The 19,719-nt window shown below is 52.1% G+C and overlaps 1 protein-coding gene across 1 annotated transcript in view; it reads right to left on the bottom strand.

Annotated features, from left to right (window-relative positions):
• STK10 (serine/threonine kinase 10) overlaps positions 1-19,433 on the bottom strand; it is a gene marked incomplete at both ends in the record, with an annotated part of 124,746 nt that extends 105,313 nt beyond the window's left edge. The window contains one exon of the mRNA XM_079703154.1: positions 19,278-19,433. Coding sequence (XP_079559280.1) covers positions 19,278-19,433 — 156 coding nt within the window. The remainder of the gene's footprint in view (positions 1-19,277) is intronic.
• Between the last annotated feature and the right edge of the window lie 286 nt (positions 19,434-19,719).

Consider the following 19,719-nt stretch of genomic DNA (forward strand, 5'->3'; position numbering starts at 1 on the left):
CTCATGATTTAATCCTTGTAGAGGTAGATGGCAAGTGCCAATTTGTAGGTGACGGCAGCAATCTATCACCTTGAGGCCACAGGGAATGTAATGACGGCTGATGATAAAAACAGCTAACACTGTCTAAGCACTCACTGTGTGCTGCAACAGGCCCTGAGTGGAGTTTCTCATTGCACCCTCAAGGCAGCCCTTAGAGATAAATATCAGCATTCCCAATTTACAGATGAGGAAACAGAGATTCAGAGAGGCACGGTGAGTGACTCAGGTGACACAGCAAGTGGGAAGGTGAAGGCTGAATACAAACTCAAGCCTGCCTGGCTCAAAGAGCCTGGGCTCCAAATCACTTCCCAGCACGCACTTCTTGGCAAGTGCCCAGTGTTCCCTGCTCCATCTCCCTTTGCTAAAGCCAATAGCAACCTCTCAGCGTCAGAGCGCTTGGCAGCTGCGGAGGACTGAAACTGCCAGGATTTAATCTGCCCACGAGTCATTAAGGCAGGCGCCAGCCATCATGTCCATTTTCCAGGTGAGCAGACTGAGGCTCAGAGAGCTATCAAGACCCACCCAGGATTGTGAGCTATGGTGGTCTCCTGACTCCCAGTCCAGTGTTCTCTTTACTACACTAGGCTGGCAGGAATCAGCTTAATTCTATTCATTCATTCATTCAACCATTATTTACTGAGTCCATATTATGTGCAAGGTACTTTTCTAGTGAAGAGTTTCTGCCTAGAGGGAGAATCAGCAGGTTGGAATCATTGCCCTCCCATAGCATAATTCACCCTTCCCTGATTTGTCTCCAGAGGAGCCAACCCACTCTCATTCCCAGTCCCTAAGCTGTAACGGGGCTGATTCCACCACCATATCTAGAAGCAGGTGGGTGACTTATGCCGGCCAATCAGAACACTGCATTCCCTCTAACCACAGTGATTGGTTCAGGGATAGACACGTAATCAAGTCAGCTAATGAAATGCAACCTCAGAACAGTTGCTGCCCCAAGCCATCCTTTACTGCTAGCCTCCAGCACTGCCTACCACAGTCCTGGAGCTTCTAGGTCATCGTGCTCCCAAGGGGAGCCTGAAAATGAAACTAGCCCCGAAGTAGCAGAGCCTAGAGAGGGCCCGAGAGGACACTGCTAGATCCCCTCAATTAATTTTTACAATAGGGTGGTGTTGTTATTAAGAGCCTCATTTTATATATGTAAGAAAACTGATGCTCAGAGCGGTGAAGTCACTTGCTCAAGGTCACACAGCAGGTAAAACAGCAGGGCTGGGAGTTGAATTGGGGCCTGTGTGGCTTCAAAGTCCATGACCGCTTTGCCAGAGGTGCCTGTAAATTCTGCCAAGGTCCTTTCTGGGCCTCTGCATCCCGCTCTGTGCAGGAGAGAGGGGAAATGATAACCAAGCTCTCTCCAGGGTCTGATGTGAGGGCATCTTGGGGAGTGGGTGGATAACTGGAAAGCTAAGGGTGTCCACGTGGACGGGGCACCCACGGGAGTTGATAGGCAAGAAGTCATATAAAGAACAAGTGGCCGTCTGTGGCCTCTGACGTCCGTCTCTCCCACCGGCTGAGGCAACACTGGGGTCCACCAAAAGACGGGGGGAGCGCCCACCCAGTCCTCCACTGCTGGCCGGCAATGACTAACGCCTCAGCCCACACCCTTGACAGCACACACACAGTGGCCACTGTGCTTTCTGCCCAGGCACCTCTGTGGGAACAATCTTCCTCCTTGTGCGGTGTGGGGCCCAGCCCGAAGGAGGTGGGAACAACCCTCCCAGAAGAAGCCCTGCCCCACCCAAAGGGCCCAGCCAGCCCAGTCAGGGACTGGGAGCTTCCTGAAAGTCAACCACACAGAGACGGCCAGCTGGGCACAGCCCCCAGGCCCTCCTCTTCCCTCCTGGCTGCAGGCTGATCACTCTGTCCCTCCCTCCTCCTCCAGGGAAAGGGCCGATATCACAGAACTCAGGGACCAGAAGGAACGTTAGCCGCCCCTCCTAAACCCCAACTCCCAATTCCCAGTCTGCAGATGGGGAAACTGAGTCTGTGAAGGTCACGCAGTGCCCGGAGTCTGATCTGAGACAGCTGCCTTATCTGCAGAACCAAAACAGAGTAAATGAGAGAACAAAAGCAGAAGGGCCTGGGAGGGCGTGTTGCTGTGGCACGGCTCACTTCAGGCCTGGGAGGCGGTGGAGCTGCCTGGAAATGAATCCTAAAACGGGGCAGCAGGGGAACTGGCCAGCATCCATTTTCCCTTGAGGATTCACAACTCCAGTTCCCTTTGGGAGCCATCTCCCTTTCAGTCTCAGTGCGAGGGATTCATGAGGCGCTGCTGAGCCCACCTGGTCCTGGCACACAGCCCAGCCCAGCCCAGCCACTCAGTCCTGACCCTCTCAGTCACAGCCAGTGGCAGGCCAACAGGGTCGTACCTGAGTGGTCCTTTGGTTTGCTTTCGGGTTTGTTTGGTTTTTTTGTAATTATCAGCAATAAGTTTTTTCTTTCTCTGGGGTTGCTAAACTGGCAGAACAGAAGGCTGGAGGGTCTCGTAGCCCACCTTGCCACCCCTTTGAAGAGCCTGCTTGAGGGTGAGGCCAAGACCCGGGAAGACGAGACCAGCCACAAATGGAGGAGGGTAGGTGCCGAGGGTCTGCGCACACCCGGAGCCAGCTGATCTTGAAGGTGGGATCTGCCCTTAGACTTTCCTCAGGGAGCCAACAAACTCCCTTTTGGATGACTGTCATTTGCACCAAAAAAGGAAATGAGCTCCCCACCGCTGAGGTTATTCCAGCAGAGAGCAGACCTCTAGGGAAATACTTCACCAGGCAACACCTGCGTAGTGAGGCGCTCTTCACTCCCAAGAGCACCATGACCTACAAAGTGACCTTCACTGAGGCCTCTCGGAGGACCTGACTGATAATCTAGGATCAGGGACCCAGATGGGAAACGTGGTTACTAACGGGCCACAGGCAGACAGAAACCATGGGATTCTTCTGCCAAAAGACTCTTCCTCCCAAAAAGCGGAGATCACTTTACACGTATTAAATTAACAAAGCAAGGGACTTCCGCAGTCCAGTGGTTAAGACTCTGTGCTTCCAATGCCGGGGGCACGGGTTTGATCCCTGGTCGGGGAACTAAAATCCCACATGCCACAAGGTATGGCCAAAAAAAAAAAAAAAAAAGGCAAGGAAAAATGACCACCTCTACTGCTGGTAACCAAACGGGTGGTAAAATGCATAAACTGATGACTGACAAGAATATAAACAGATTCAATCTTGTAAAGATGAAAACTGGCAGTTAGGTTTCCAGAGCCTTGAAAACAACTTTTAAGCCTATTAGCCCTCATTCCTGAGAATGTAAGGCCAGGAAATAATTCCACAAAAGACAACAGAAGACATGTACTAGGATCACATTCACATTAGCCCACAATTATGGCAAAAAAGTGGAAATAACGTAAATGTTCAACTATAGGATGATGTTTAACTTAGTGGGATATTAAGCAACCCTTTAAAATGATAACTAGGAAAATAATATAGTAATGAGAAAAAATAATTAAGCCATAATAAGCAAACAAAGCTGGATACTAAAATGGTAGCTAAGCTATAACTCCGGGAAAACTGTTTGTGCCTCTGGACAGAGAGGTGCTGAGACACAGCATGAGGAATGCAAGTGGTTTCTAAGGGTAATTTTCACCCAGTGACATCTGGCAATTACCCACAGGGGGCCCGGTGAGGACAGACTGGGGTTGGGGCACAGAAATTGACCAGTTCATCCAGATCTTGCCTTAAACGTTTCCAGAGATGGGCACCCTCTCCTCTCGGAAACCCACTTGAGCTGTGCTGTCCAATATGGTAGCTACTAGCCCCATGTGGCTATTTCAATTACCTGAAATTAAATGCAATTTAAAATGTAGTTCCCCGGTTACATTAACCACACTTCAAGTGCTTAATAACCACATGTGGCTAGTGGCTACCATACTGAATAGAGCAGATACAGAAGTCTCATCACCGCAGAAAGTTCTGGTAAATGGGCAGCTTTGCACTCAAGGCTGCACCTGGCAGAAAAGGCATTCTCACAGAGGTGAGGGAGCATCTAAAACACTCCCAGATCCAGCCTCAGAAACATGCATTTCTTTCTCTAGGAAGAAACAAAGGGCTGAGCGCAGAAAGTGGGTAGAAGAACATTGGGTGGTGATCATATGCTCCTGAGGTCGCCTAGCAACCTGGGGGCGCAGCAGGCGTGAGGAAAGGCTCTCAGCTGACCTGTCAGAGAAGCAGCCCAGGCGGGTGGGTCAGAGCTGAAGAATGGAGCAGTCAAGGCGAAAAGTTTCTGTTTTCCCCATCCCCTTGATTGACTCTGGACGCTGGGCCAGGCATGTGTCAAATGAGGTTCAGGCCACTGGAACCAAGAAGAGGCTTGGTTTGTGCCCCCACAATATACAGCTGTGGTATCCGTGCCTGAACACACTTAATCTTTGCGTGGTGACGATGGTTACCCATCGCGGGAAAGGCTTCAACTCTATTAAGGAAGGAGGAAATCAGGCCCCGGAGGAAACTAGGGTCACAGCAGAACCGGCTACGTGCAGGAGAAGGGCCCAACATCAACTCAGACAGGGTGGTCTGAGGGCTGCGGACAGGACGGGTGGCAGATATGGCCTTGGGCTCAGATGCTGCCACCGCCCCCGGGCTGGTGGGCATGAGTGGGCGGGCAGAGTGGAGCCATAGGCACCACATGCCAAGAAGAAAAAGGCCTGCTGAGGCCTCCTATGGTCTCTTGAGGCAGGAGAAGGAGCGCCCCACCTTAGCCAGCACGGGTCCACGAGGGATGCAAAGTACTGCCACCTCCTCCTATAGAAAATGAAGGCCCAGGTAGAGAAGGTGACTTGTCCCAGGTCACACAGCTAGGAAGTGGCGGCCAGGGTTCGACTCGGGTCCAGCTCTCTGCCCAGTGCTCTTTCCCTCAGAAGCTCTCCAGAGGGAAATCTCCAGGGGCTCCCACCCAACTGCTGCGCGTGCCAATCCCTCTTTCCCACGTCTCCCTCTGTTGCCTTTAACCAGAGACCCTCTTAGGGCAAACCCTCAATGGCTCCCTGCTGCTGACCCGATCAAGCCCAAGTTCCCTGGCCCAAAGCCTCGGTGACCTGCCCCTTTCACTTTTCCAGGATCCCACTATTCCCCTGCGTTCACCTCCTGGTACAGCCAGTGCCTGACTGCTTCCTGCTTCCAGGCTTTTCTTTATGCTCTTTCCTCCACCTGGAGTGCCTTCGCCATACCTGTGTTTAACCATCCCACAAAGTCTAACTCAACCACAGCCTGCTCCGTGAAATGTTCCCAGCACCCCAGCCCCACTCCCCTGCTAGCACTTCTTCACACCTTATTAGGGCTTTCATCACAGACCGCCTGGTGCCACAGTCATTTGTGTTCACAAATTCTCTTTGACCTGGCTGTGAGCTCTGAAAGGCTAAGCCCGTGTCGGATTCATCTTGTTCTGCCCCAGAGAGCCTAGAACAGAACAGCCAGTGGATGGATGGGAGCATGGGAGGGTGGGTATGTGGGAAGATGGGAGGATGGCTAGCCAGATAGGCAGATGGGTAAGTGGCTAGATGAATGGGAGGATGGTGGGAGGGAAGGCATATGGAAGGATGGGTGTGTGGGAGGATGAAGAGATAGATGGGTGGGTGGATGGGAAGATGGGTAAGTGGGCTGACGGATGGATGGATGGATGGATTGACAGATGGGTAGGAGAGTGAGTGACTAGGAGGATGAACAGATGGATGGGAGAGAGCGATAAAGGAATGAAAGGTACATCTAGGGAGCAGACAATCATCAAGTCTTCCTTTCTTCCCAAAAGGTACCAGAGCCTACCTTGTTGCTGGCTTCTGTGAACAACCAGCCTCTCTTCTTCCCTCTATTACTACAGCCAACAAAGTTCTTTTTCCAAGTACCAATGCTACTCCATCCAATATCCCCAACTTAGTAAACTGAAAAATGGGCAAATTTCTTTCCTTTTTTTTTCTGGCTTCAACACACGGTACACAGGATCCTAGTTCCCCGACCAGGGATTGAACCTGCACCCCCTGCACTGGAAGCGCAAGTCTTAACCACTGGACAGCCAGGGAAGTCCCAGAAATGGGCTAAGTTTCTATCAAGTGATTTCTGGAATGGAAACAGCACAGGACCTAGGTTCAAATTCCAACTCTACTACTTACCAGCTACGTGCCCTTGGTGAAGACAGGAAACTAGACTTTAGTTTCCTGATGGAGATGTAGATAATTCCAGTGACATGAAAGAGTTTATAAGCCACCATGGGTTAGTCAGTTGACTATCGGTTGTTACTGCCTTCATTGGGACTGTGTATTTTTGGTTTTCAAAAGCCTAAAACCATGTTTATCTCGTTCACCAAGGTATCTATTATTCTATCTGGCCAATAAGTATTTTAAAATGATAGATGGATGGATGGATGGGTGGGTGGGTGGGTGGTTGGATGGATGGATGGATGGATGAATGCATCGGTGTGTGTATCTCCTTGTAAACAGAGAGAACTGAGGCCCTCCACATAAAAGAAAGGAAAGTGGCCCAAAGTCCATTGCCTCCTCAACACATTTAGATTCCTGAATCTAATCTGTTCTCTGGTTTGGGAAGATGGGCCCTCTTTACCTTGCGAAAGCCAAAGCCTTTGACTGGGCCAGAACATACACAGTTAATGAGAGGAAACCACTTCCTGATCAATAATGGCCGGGCCAAGTTTCAGTTCAGTGACAAATGAAACGGCTGAGTTTCAGAACAAGTAACACTTAAGGATGGCAAAGATTATGAAGCACAAAAGCAGAGGGGTAACATGGCTTCCAAACACGGGCATTTAATACTCTCTCCCTTGGGGAGGAGAAGCCTGGCGCGCAATCCTGGCACAGCAGGGAAATGCTGAGGCGCCAAATCCTTCTGGGCCAGCAAATAAAAAAGTAAAACCCGAACAGGATTGGCCCCAAAGATACCATGTCATGGCCTTGGCTAAAAACCCGGGCAACCTGTCCAACTTGGCTGGGGATAGGAGAGGTTTCAGATCTCAGCTCTTCAAAAGTTCTGGGGAATCTAACCCCATGTTATCACTGATAAAGCAGGTGGGACAGGTGATGGGGGTTCTGCCTCCTTGAGGCTCCTGCTCCCACCTTTCCCAGGCTCTCTCTACCCAGAGGACTGGGAAAGGACTGGGTGCTAAGTCACGGGGGGCGGGTGGCCTGGGGTCGACGGCACAGAGGAAGGAAGCACCTTTATCCAGGCCGCCGCCCTGGACCCACTCCCTGCACATGCAGGCACCTTTAAGCCTCACCTCACTCAAGCTTCCCCACAACCTGGGGGTCATGTACTTTTATCAACCCTGTTTTCTAGTCAGTCCCAAATCTCAGAGAAGTGAAGGTTGCCCTGTGTTTTCAATCAACAGTACTTTTTGTGCTGTTTTTTTATTATTCCAAAAGCATTAAACACTCGTTAAAGAGCATCTTCAAAATATACTGGTACAAAGAAGAAAATCAAACCAGGCATCGTCCCAGAGATAACCGCCTTAAGCATCTTGGAGCACCTCCTCCCAGGATTCCACAGTACAGAGGTACCTGGACTTGTCTGGAACCCCACCCTAACACTTCCCAGCTGCGTGACCCCAGGGGACTACGTGACCTCTCTGTCCCTCACTTTCCTGCTTGGTACAATAAAGATGCTAGCAGTTCCCGCCTCATGGGCTGTCGTGAGCATTCAGTGGGTTAATATGTCAAAGACACTTAGAGCAGGGCTGGGCCGTAGTGCACGCCCCACAACTGTCCACTCGTGCTTGTCTCTCTCTCTCCACAAATGTGTCCTTGCATACTTCATAAAAATGGGATTCAGGGCTTCCCTGGTGGCACAGTGGTTGAGAGTCCGCCTGCCGATGCAGGGGATACGGGTTCGTGCCCCGGTCCAGGAGGATCCCACATGCCGCGGAGCAGCTGGGTCCGTGGGCCATGGCCGCTGAGCCTGTGCGTCCGGAGCCTGTGCTCCGCAACGGGAGAGGCCACAACAGTGAGTGGCCCGCGTACCAAAAAAAAAAAAAAACAAAAAAGGGATTCAACTGTATACATTGATTTGTCATTCTCCTTTTTACTTAGCAATATGCCACGAACAGCCCTTCCGATCACAAAACACCTTCCACAGCATCCCCTCCAACTACTGCAGACTGAATGGTGGGTCCACTGTAGGTCTAACCAATCCCCTGTCGTTGGGCTCTCTACCCTGGTCACAGGGTGCTGCATCCAAAAGCCTGAGACTTGATTTACAGGTTGCCAGACAGGTCTCCAAGTGGCAGGGTCACTCCAGGCCTCACGGGTCACACAGGTGGGTACCCTAGATAGCACTGAGATGTGAGGCCAAGCCTGGGTCAGTCCTGCTGTGTGCCCTTAGGAACTGGCCTTATAAGATTGCAGGTGTAAAGACACTTTGGTCCCACTTGTGAAAGGGACTGTATTATCCCCCTTTTTCAGAAAAGGAAACTGAGGCTCAGAGGGGTGACATCACTTGCCCAAGGTCACTCAGCAAAGACAATGGCCTTGCTGGGACTCAGCCTCTGAGGAGGACTCTTGTGGGAGGTGTGGGGTGATTCAGGGGTCTTCTGAGGTGCACCTTGCTGGTCCCCGCAGGTGGTCCTGCAGACAGATCAGAAGCTCGGGATGGGGGACAGAGGCTGGCCCTGGTGCTTGGGGTTCCAGATTCCTCATGAACGGAGCCACACCAGTCACCTCTCCTCAGTCCCAGCTGTCACCTCGAAGTGGGTGCGGGGGTGTTGAAGGCACTCGAAGGAAAAGGAGGCTTGAGAAAGAACTAGGCCTACCCAGTCTGGCACAGAGCCCACCAAGATGCAAATCAAAGGTAGAAAGAATCTCAAGGCCCAACAGAGAGGCATGCCAGCTCTGATGGGGTCATTCCTCAGGGCGACAAAGCCAGCTTTGTGACAACCACCTCAGAGGGCCAAGAATTGGGTCTGGGCTGCCAGACAAGACAGGCTGGAGCTTTCCAGGAAGGAGGGCGAAGGGAAGTGAGGCACTGGCATTGGCTTCTCCCTCCAGGGCATGAATGCTGCTCTTCTGGCCACCCAGGATGGCCTTGGCTATCCTGGACCAACTGGTCACACGGCAGGCATGGAGCTGAGACTGCCCTCCCTGGGCAGGGAACTTCTCAAAGGCTGGATGGAGCCATCTTTACTGTCACTGAATCATGTTCATCCTCATAACACAGCTGTAAGCTTTAGGCTGATCCCCGGGACTCGACACACCAGAGACTACCCAGGAGCAGCCTCTAGTGTAACAAGCAAGGGGAGGTGGACCAGGAGCCTCAAGGGAATCTGCCTGTCAATCGTCAGAAAGCCAGGCCAGGCAATCTAGTCAACCCGCAAAGAACATCATCATCACAATGACATCAGTCCCATTCACTTCTCCTTCCTCCATGCTGGGCACGGTGTTAGGGTGGGCCACATGTCTCCATCTTCACAAATTCCCTGAGGGAAGCACTATTTTGATCCCCATTTTACAGCTCAAGATACTGAGCCTCAGAGAGGTGAGGTGACTTTCCCAAGGTCACACAGCAAGCAGGCAGCAAAGCCAGGAGAAAGCTCAGGACTGATTTCAGTGCCTGCACTCATCACCACAGTGCTGGCCTGCCTAAAGAGAGGGGGGAGCCTGGGTCTGGCATTTACTACAATTCGTTTATTCATTCAGCAGTTAGTAACTCAGTATCTATCACATACCTGTTATCCACAAAAGATGGATAATTCCCTGCTCTCCAGGACCTTACATTCTCCAGAGAGGAACGAAAATAAACAAGGAGACACACAAGAGAATCCCAGTTTGTGACAGGAGGCTTGAAGGAAATCAGCAGGGAGCTGTCACTGTGGTCAGGAGGGAACATGGGAGTTGAGACCCAGAGGATGAGAAGGAGTCAGCTGTGCAGTCATCGGAAGAGAGTGGCAGGCAGAAGGACCAGCAAGTGCAAAGGTCCTGAGGCAGAAAAGGCTGTGCTCCCTTCAACTGCTCTCAGTGGCCCCCCTCCTCCTTAGACCTGGAGGCTGGCTAATGTTAACTCTTTAGTCACCTGCATAGTGGTTAACCCTCCACCTGCCACCCTTAGGGCTTGAATTCTGGTTCTGGTACAGCCTATTCTTAGGAGGGAAAAATAAGCTATAGGAGAAGGAAGAAAAAAAATTGTAGCAAAGGGGAAAGCAGAGAGAAAGGGGAAGAGAAAGAAGAGTGAGCTCATGGAGAGTGGGAGGAGTGGGTGGAAGGAGGAAGCCCTTTTGCAAGTCCCTTCCTCCCTGCCTGTCCCTCCCTCCCTGCCGGCAGCCTACAGGAGTGCTCAGCACCTTAGGACCCACAAGGGCCTCAGGAGCACCCAGCTTCCCCACCCTGACACCGCCCCCTTCCCCTGCCACTTCCTCTGCTAGCCCTGCCCAAGACCATCACCACTTCCTCCACGTTAGAGGCCACCATCGCCAGCCCAGGGCTCAGATTCAGTGGAGGCTGAGGCAGGCCCGAAGAAGGGTCACATTCCTGGGCTCATAAATGTCAAGGCCACAGGAGATACCACACTGAAGGGACCCTGGACCCTCTCCTCCCAATAAGCCCGTATGTCTTCCCCTCTGTATTGTACAGCAGAAAAGGCAGAGGCTCCTGGCCAGAGATATCTGGGTTTAAGTCCCAACTTTGCCACGGGAGAGCTGTGTGATGCTGAGCAAGTCCCTGTACCTCTCTGGGCTTCTACATCATCAGGTGGGGATGCTAACTCCTGCTTTTCATGGGGCTGGTAGAAGAATACATGATGGAATGATGGACAGATAAGAACGGAGTGGGACTTCCCTGGCAGTCCAGTGGTTAAGACTCCGTGCTTCCACTGCAGCAGGCATGGGTTTAATCCCTGGTTGGGGAGCTAGGGTCCTGCATGCCACACGGTGAGGCCAAAAACAAATGAATGGAGCAAAAGTCAACTCCCCACTCATTTATCTTGTTCACCTTGTTCACGGTGCCTGACACGCAGGAGGTGTTCAGCTGATCATGCTAATGACTAACACCCATGTGAGCTTTTCCAGGACTAAGTGGTTTACATGGGCTATTTCATACTCCAACAACCCTATGAAGTAGTAGCTTTCTGCAACTAAAGAAACCGAGGCACAGGTAAGTGCTTTTCTCAGGATCACATAACCTGCAAGAGGGAGGGCCAGGCTTTAACTCCAGGATCCAGGATCGCATCCAAGTTCCCGGACCATCTCTAGTCCCTGGCAAACGTGAGCTTCCCTTCCCATCTCACCAACTCTGCTCTCTTTCCTTACTGACCACCAGGCCTAGTTCTCTAGAATCCTCCATGCCTCTCACCCGCGTAAAACATCTCCCTCTCGGGCTAGTCCCCTTCCATCAGTCACTTCCCCTCCCTGGACTCTAACTTGGGCTCCAAGCACAGCTCTGGTCCTCCCTCCCACCCCCACCAGCTGCAGCCACCAAGACGTGGCCACTCTGTCCCAGCCTTCACTCATCAGTGGCTACCCTGACCTTGGGCAGCCAGGATACCTGGCTCTGGCATCCCCCAATTGTGTGGGCAAGCCACTCCCCATCTGGTGACCATCCAAAGATCACTCTTCTCTAGCACCACACAAGGCTGACCTCATGACCTGGTCAGACCCCGGAGGCTTGGGGCAAGCAGGACGGTAACCGTCATATTCAAATCCCTCAGCTTGGATTCAAGGCTCTCTTGACTTGGCCCCCACACACTGTTCTAGACCTGGCCCGCCCTGGCCAGCTCTCCAGGCCAAGCCCAGCTCCCAAACCCACTGACCACTGGGTTGAGGAGGCATTTGAAATGTGTACGGTGGACCAGGGGGAGGGCACCAGGTGCTGGTGGACAGAGAGGCCAGATCTGCCCTGCCCAGTATAGCAGCCAAGGTCACTACCGAGCACCTGAACCGTGGCTGGTCCACACCGAGACACATCGTAAATGCCAAAGGCACACCAATTTCCAAGACTTAGTATGGAATGAGAACTTTAAATAACTCTTTCTTTGTATTGATTATATGCTGAAATGATCATACTTTGGAAATATTGGGATAATTAAAAAATACTATTGAAATTCATTTCTCCTGGTGTTTTTCCTTGTTTGAATGAGGCTACTAGAACATTGTAAGTTGCACGCGCGCCTCCTGTTACATACCCCTTGGACAGCGCTGCCCCAGAGGCTGCTCCTCACTTCCAGCAGATGTGGCCCCGCAGGAGTACACGTGGGCGGTACCAGCATCTCTGATATTTCCACAGAAGACAGGGATCAGGGCTCTTATGTGAACTCTCCTGATCTCAAAATGCTGGCAATCACTTCAAATTTGGTTCAGCCACTGTGGGAGCCACACAAACCCGTCTGCAGGCCCTTCCTGGCTCAAGGGCCACCAGGGGACAACCTCCGGCATCACTGTCTGGCCTCTCTCCTGGCCCAGACTTCCTTCCCTCCAGCTTTCTATCCCATCCCACCCGCCCTGCCGGGTGGAAGCCGTCCCTTCTCACTCTAGCCCCATCTTGGTCCCGCTACAGCTTGCTCACCGTGGCAGAGCTTTCTTTTCCTCCCCCGTGTGGCCCTGAAAACAGCAGGGGTGGCAGGCGCCTGGCCCATCCTGAGCACCTATGAGCTACTGGTCTGATTCTCACAGCTGCTCTATGGGGTGAGTACTGGTCTCGGCCCCACTGGACACATGAGGAAACTGAGGCTTAGAGACAAGCCACTTGCCTGACTTCACACAGCGGCAAAGCGGGGCAGCCAGGATTGAAAGCCTGGTCTGCCTGGCTGTGAGGCCCGAGTCTCATCACACATCCAGGGATGTGATACACACAGGTGAACGCGGCCTGTTTGCTGAACTGAATCGCGGCACATTCATTTGTATGAGGCAGCAGTGTGCCACGGGAGTGATCTTGCCCCCCAGGGGACATGTGGCCTTGTCCAGAGACATTTTTGGCAACTGCGGGTGCAGGGGGAGGTGCCAGCAGTGGTGGTACTTTTGTGGGTAGAAGCCAGAGATGCCGCTAACATCCTATAATACACAGGCAGCCCCCACAGCAAAGAATGAGCTGCCCCAAATGTCAATACGGTGGGGAGCCTGGGATCATGGACAAGCTACAAACACTGAAGGCCTTCTGCTTGTCCCCAGTTTAGCTGCAGTAACTGGCCAGGACCTTCTCCATTTGGTAGCAAGAGCATCAACCATAACGAACTATCAGCCTTTCCTGCCCACTTCCGGGGTGGAGATCAGGTGCTGAATGTATTACACATCCCTAGCTCATCTCGTCCTCCATCGTCCTCCAGATTATCACCTCAGTTTTACAGACAAAAGAGTCTGAGGCTCAGAAGGCGGGGGATCACTTGTCTGGGGTTACAACCCAGATCCTCCTGAGCTCCAGTTGCTTCCCTTAACCACCCTGCTCCACTGCCCTCAGCAGCAGCTGGGCCTGGGAGTGGCCATCCCGGGCTGTTTTCTGGGGGCCTGTGGGGCGGCAGCCCCTGGGGATTTCCCCCTAGTCCGGGTAACCTCAGGAGGCCAGGGGACCCTGGATAGAGGTGAAGGCTGGGGGCGCCGTTAGTTGTTTAGCTCACTTCACTCTGGCCTGCTCTAGACCCAGCCAGAACAAGTCTCAGGGCGGCCAGTGCTAAATCAGCCCCTCCAGACCCAGGCAGACCCCCTGGGCAGGCAACATCCCCAGGAAGCTCCAGCCACCTTGGTTTTAGGACCCAGCCAGGAACCCACTCACAATAGCATGGACTTGTGTTTAAAAACACTAGACTGAGCGGAAATAAGGTTACTGCCTGGGGGCAGAGCTCTTTCCGGAGGAGGAGGGGAGGCGCACGGGAGACCTCGGCAGACCCCAGAGGAAGGAGGAAGCGGAAACCCAGGCTTTCAAACTCTTAGGCAGAGGTGAGGGGAAAGGAGCCGGCCTGGCCGGGGAGGGTTCAGAACCTCAGCTTTGTCTGAACTGGGTGGCAGGGCAGGATATGGCACCCGAAGGATGGGGGTTAACAATGGCTCTCTGAGCCCGGGGGCACCTGAGGTCCCCACCCGTGGGGCAGCCACTGCCAAGATCCCGGGTTCCTGCAGGGTCCCAGAGGACTCGGGGATTGGCTCTTAAGCGAAGGCAAGGGGCAAAGGGGGCCTCTATTAACTTATCTCATTTTCTTTTAAAAACCACCCTCAAAGAGCCATGCATCACTCCCTCAACAGAGTAACTCCCTTCTAGGAGTCTAGCGTAAAAAAATGATTTAAAATATAAAAACTTTACAAGCAAAGCTGTTCATCAATATAGAGTCAGCTTAGGGCTTCCCTGGTGGTGCAGTGGTTAAGAATTCGCCTGCCAATGCAGGGACATGGGTTCAAGCCCTGGTCCGGGAAGACCCCACATGCCTCGGAGCAACTAAGCCCGTGTGCCACAACTACTGAGCCTGCGCTCTAGAGCCCGTGAGCCACAACTACTGAAGCCCGCGTACCACAACTACTGCAGCCCGGGTGCCTAGAGCCCGTGCTCCACAACAAGAGAAGCCCCCGCAATGAGAAGCCCGCGCACCGCAACTAGAGAAAGCCCACGCGCAGCAACAAAGACCCAATGCAGCCAAAAATAAATAAATAAAAATACACAGTCAGCTTTGCTATAAAGTTTACTTTAAAAACTGCCAATTTTGTTCCAACGCCACTGATGTATTAAGGAACAATTTTATCAAAACGCTAAATTCGCATTTGCTTATGTCCTGTTTTGTCTGCCAGAAACAATAGGTGAACGCAGAAAACTTCACCCAGATGAGCCGAGCAGCAAAGGAATGCACAAATGGCACAGGCACCTCAAACATCTCTCAGCAAACTTTAAGCCACACCCACCCCATCTGGGGTCCAACATGCCCCGATTTCAGATAACCCTCTTTTCAGATAACCCTCCTTCCACAGCTTCATGTACTGCAATGCTTCCCACCCACAGCCACAAGCATCCTTGCAGACCTCTTTCCCAGTTCAGTGTTGTATTTATTGTGATAATTTTGTGTTTCTTATCTGCAAACCTTGTGTAATACGGTGCTACTTGTTTTTTAGGTTCCTATCTTTATTTTTTTCTAATGTGCTGATGAAGTTTTTGAGTGTTGTGCCCTTAGCCCCATTTTTCTCACAAGGCCTCTGATTTTTGTTGCATGTTTTGCACAATTCAGGGATTTTTAGGAAGGCATATTTATATTACAGCAGACCTGACTGTATTGTGTAAAGGGCTTAGCACAGCACCTGGCACATGATAAGCATTTAATCAATTTTAACTTGTTGGGCTTCCCTGGTGGCGCAGTGGTTAAGAATCCGCCTGCCAATGCAGGGGACACGGGTTCAAGCCCTGGCCTGGGAAGATCCCACATGCTGCGGAGCAACTAAGCCCGTGTGCCACAACTACTGTGCCTGCTCTCTAGAGCCCGTGAGCCACAACTACTGAGCCCGCATGCCACAACTACTGAAGCCTGCGTGCCTAGAGCCCGTGCTTTGCAACAAGAGAAGCCACAGTGATAAGCCCACGCACCACAACGAAGAGGAGTCCCCACTTGCCGCAACTAGAGAAAAAACCGCGTGCAGCAACGAAGACACAGTGCAGCCAAAAATAATAAATTTATTTAAAAAAATTTTTTAACTTGTTAATAGTAAAAAGAAAATGGGGGGGTAGGAATTACTTAAATATCCAATAAAATTAAAATCATGGGGGCACTGAGCCATCCCAGAAGGTATGTGTGAAGCATTCAGAATAACACAGGAAGAGGCTTTAGGAATGAAAGATAACATAAAACACTGTAGGTGTGTATTATTACAACCCTGCATTAAAAAATTTTTTTTTCTCCATAAATATCGATTAAGTCTGGAAGGAAATATATCAAAATGTCAACAGCAACTGATGGGACTTAGGGTAATGTTTTTCTTTTTAATTAAAAAAAATTTGTACTATACACCTAATTTTGCAAACTCATAAACCTTTTAAAAGCTTAAAGACAACATAAGACAACAAAAGCAATTTTCAAGAAGCAGAAAAATCATCTCAGCCTGTTAACCCAACTCTTCATGCCCACATGCTCCCTGTCTCTGTTCAGCACATAAGTACCAGTTTCACCCACAGCTAGGACAGCGGGCACACCCTGCTGAAGGCAGTTTCTTCCATTCCACCCGATATCAAACACTTCCCTTTCCTCCTTGTCTTTAGAATAAAGATTATTATTAAGGGCAAGAATTTTGAAACTATATAGCTTGTGAGTTTTACTTTGTATCTAGTAATGAACTAGAAATGATTTTCTTTTGAAATCGCTTAAGGAGTATGGAGGTGAGCATGAACTTGACTGTGCAGAAAATCAATCCTACGAGCCTCTTTTTCTCCCGAGATCAACTGATGATTTATCAGGGAGAAGAGGGAAAAAGAGGCTCCATATCGTGAGACACTAATGTCTCAAGACATTAGGCTTTGAGCCTCTGCAAGACACTCCTCAGGAAATCTATAATTGGAGTCCTCTTCTGACAAGCCTTTGACAAATTGGGATTCCTATGGCTTCTTACACCAGCAAAATCCTCAGAAAGGCCTTCACCACCTAGGCTGCCAGGAGAAAAATCTGCTAGTTCTAGGACAGGGAGAGGAGGTGCTGCTGGCCATCACTTCACCAGCTCACAGCCAACTGGTTACCAAGGTGCCACGTCAAAATGGAAGTTCTGGCCCCAGACATAAAACCTAGATGGAACCTCTGGCCTGTGCTGCTGAAATGGCCATGCCAGGGAACAATGAAGTGGGAAGGAGTTATGGTCCCTGATTAGAATCTTTAGTAAAGCAATACCTTCTTCAACTTCAACTCTAAGGGGCTGACTAAGCAGCACTTCTCCAGGGTAGGAGACGAGGTCACAGGGATCTCTGATCCAAGACGGGTCTTCCTTAGCTGGTAACTAAGCCCAGAGCCTTGGGTTCTAGTCCCTTCCTTTCCCTGAGCCCCTGTATTCCTGTGTGTAACATGGGGTTGGGTTAGATCAGAGGGTCACACATTAAGGCCAGGCAGGTAACCTAATAAATGTCCAGGTGTGTCAGCCATCACACAGCTCTCCTGATCTACCTTTCCCTTGTCTTAATTATGAGAAAATCATGGGTTCGGAGGTGGTGGGGAGAGACTTGTGGTGCAGCCGGCTCACAGCTTTGAGCGCTAGACTCACTTTTAAAAGGGTCCACGTGCTCTGGAGAACCAGGAGGAGACAAAATAACTTGTGAATCAGATGGGCTCCTTTGTATGAAACTTTCAGAGCTGTAAGGGAGTTTTATGGGGCTAAAGCAGGAGGAAATGGCAGTCAAAACTGACAAGGGGAAATCTTACCAGCCTAGAAGCAAAGTTCTGCATTTAGGTTTGAAAGAAAATGAACCTTATGAAGCCAGGATTCATTAGGGGACAGGGACAAGACTGCAATGGAAAGTCAGCCCCTAACAGAACAACATCAGCGAGAGCCAACAGCATGCACTAAAAACACCAACTGAACCTTCTGGAGAAAGCGGGGGATGTGGTGAGCTGACCAAGGGTCCAGCTGTTCTCACGGTGGTCAGAGCACACCTGGCAGAGCAGGCTCCATCAGGGGAAGGCAAGTACACCGGTGGGGTGTCCGGCGGGGCCGCAAAACTGAGGAGGACAGTTTCCTGGTGCCGCCAGGAGGAAGAGGCAGCTCTGAGAAGGGGAAAGAAAAGATGTGCGAGTGAAGTATGTGCTGACGGCCCTGGAATACGTGCAGAACCCTCAGGCAGAGAAAGGCAGCAAATCAAGGCAGCTGAGAACCACAGGTATGAGTGTCACAGAGGCCAGCCTTCCAACCACAGAACCTTTGCTCCAGTGGGGCTTTCACCCTGTAAAAGGAAGTGCTGGCTCCGTGGGGAGGTGGTAAGGTAACAAAACAGGCACCCTGATGGGCCTGGGTGACTTCAAAATTGCCCCTAGAGCAATGTTTCTCAAACTTAAAGCCCATGTAACATGGGGGATTCTAATCAGGGGGATCTGGGCATCTGTTAAAATGCAGACCCTACTTTATTATTTATTAGGTCTAGGGTGGGGCCTGAGATTCTGCATTTCTAACGAGCTCCCAGGTGATGCTGGTGCTACTCCTCCAGGGACTACACTTTGGTGATTAGGCTCTCCACCACTCTCAAGGCAAAGAGAGCAAGTCTTGACCAGGGGTGGCCTAGAGAAGCTCTCTCTGTGGTCCAGGCTCCTAAGAGGGAAACCCTGGGGTCAGAGTGGTCTACAAGCTATAGGAGCCCCAAAGAAGGTGATGGTGGCTTAGGAAGGAGGTGCCCTCCTGTAGAAACCACCAGCTTAACATGTGGGTTTCTCTCAGTAAAGAGTTTCCTGGCGGAAAGGAGATCAGGGAAAGCGTGGAGTCAAGCTCTAAGTGTTTGGGTCCCCAATACGCCTGAGCAACTCAGAATTTGTTCTCAGGACCAGAAACCAGACAATGACCTGCTGCAAACGTGTCTACAATTCATCAGCTCCGCTCCACCCACCCCTCCACAAAAGCTCTCTGGCCTTTTATTCTTCTAGGGAAAGGTGACTGCAATTGGGAGACTCCCCAGCTGTGACTCATCCACATACTCAAATCTGACCCCGAAGCGCAGGATTCACGAGGCCCTGACTTTCCCCTCTGCCCAGCCCCAGCCCACATTTCCATGCCTAACCTCTCACTCTAGACAACCCCCCCCCGCTCCACCTCTTGTCTCTCCCGTCTCTGGCTCGTCTTCAGGTGTGTCCCCAACTTCACCGGACTCAAGCCTTCCAGACGCAGCCGAGCTTCTCTGTCCCCATCGCCTCGGCACTCTCACAGCATCTGAGTGGCCTCCCTTAAAAAGTATGCCTAGTAACAGTTTTACCGCGGATGCCTCGTCTCGGATGCTAAAGTCCTATAAGCGCCACCTTTGTCTCCCCCTGCGGCGCCGAGAGCCGTGCCGGACGCACAGGAAGTGCTCAGAAACTTAGCTCGGGGGCAGCAGCCGTGCCCGGAGGGGGCGTCCGGCACGCAGGGACTCAGCCGGGCTGTGTGAGGATACCCCACCCCCCACCCCAACGAAGAACAAGGATCACCAGGACAGGACCCCGGGACTCCGAGTTCAGGGCCGGGCAGCCTTCTGCGTTCTCCCGAGCCGTGGCCGAGACTGACCAGGGCCAGCGCCCCTTCCTTCCGGAGCCGCTCCACGCGCCCCGAGCCACCCACCACCAACACAGCGCCCTCACCTTGTAAACCTTGCCGAAGGCACCATCGCCCAGCTCGCCCACGATCTCCCACACCTCGTTGGGGTCCAGGTCCCGGCGGACGTGCTCATATTCGCGGGACTTTCTCTTCTCGAAGGTAGACCGCCGCAGGATGCGGCGGAAATTGGCGAAAGCCATGGCTGGGGGCACGCGAGCCTAGGGGCGAGGTGGCGCCGGCTCCGGCTCGGGCTGTGGCTCCGGCGGTCGCGAGGGAGGGGCTGGAGGACGCCGCGGCGCTCTGGGGTTCTCCCCAGACCCGCCCTTCCCCGCAGCCAGACCCCGGTCAAGTGCGCCCTGGGCTGCGCGCGGCGGGAGCACCCGGAACCGCGCAGGCGGCCGCGGTCCCCGCCCCCGCTCGGTCCAATCTCCGGGCCACCTCCCGATGTAGACCCGGTTCGCGCCGCGCCCCCGCCCAGCCCGCAAG

This window comes from Hyperoodon ampullatus, assembly GCF_949752795.1.
Source record: "Hyperoodon ampullatus genome assembly, chromosome: 4".
In the NCBI taxonomy this organism is placed as follows: Eukaryota; Metazoa; Chordata; class Mammalia; order Artiodactyla; family Ziphiidae; genus Hyperoodon; species Hyperoodon ampullatus.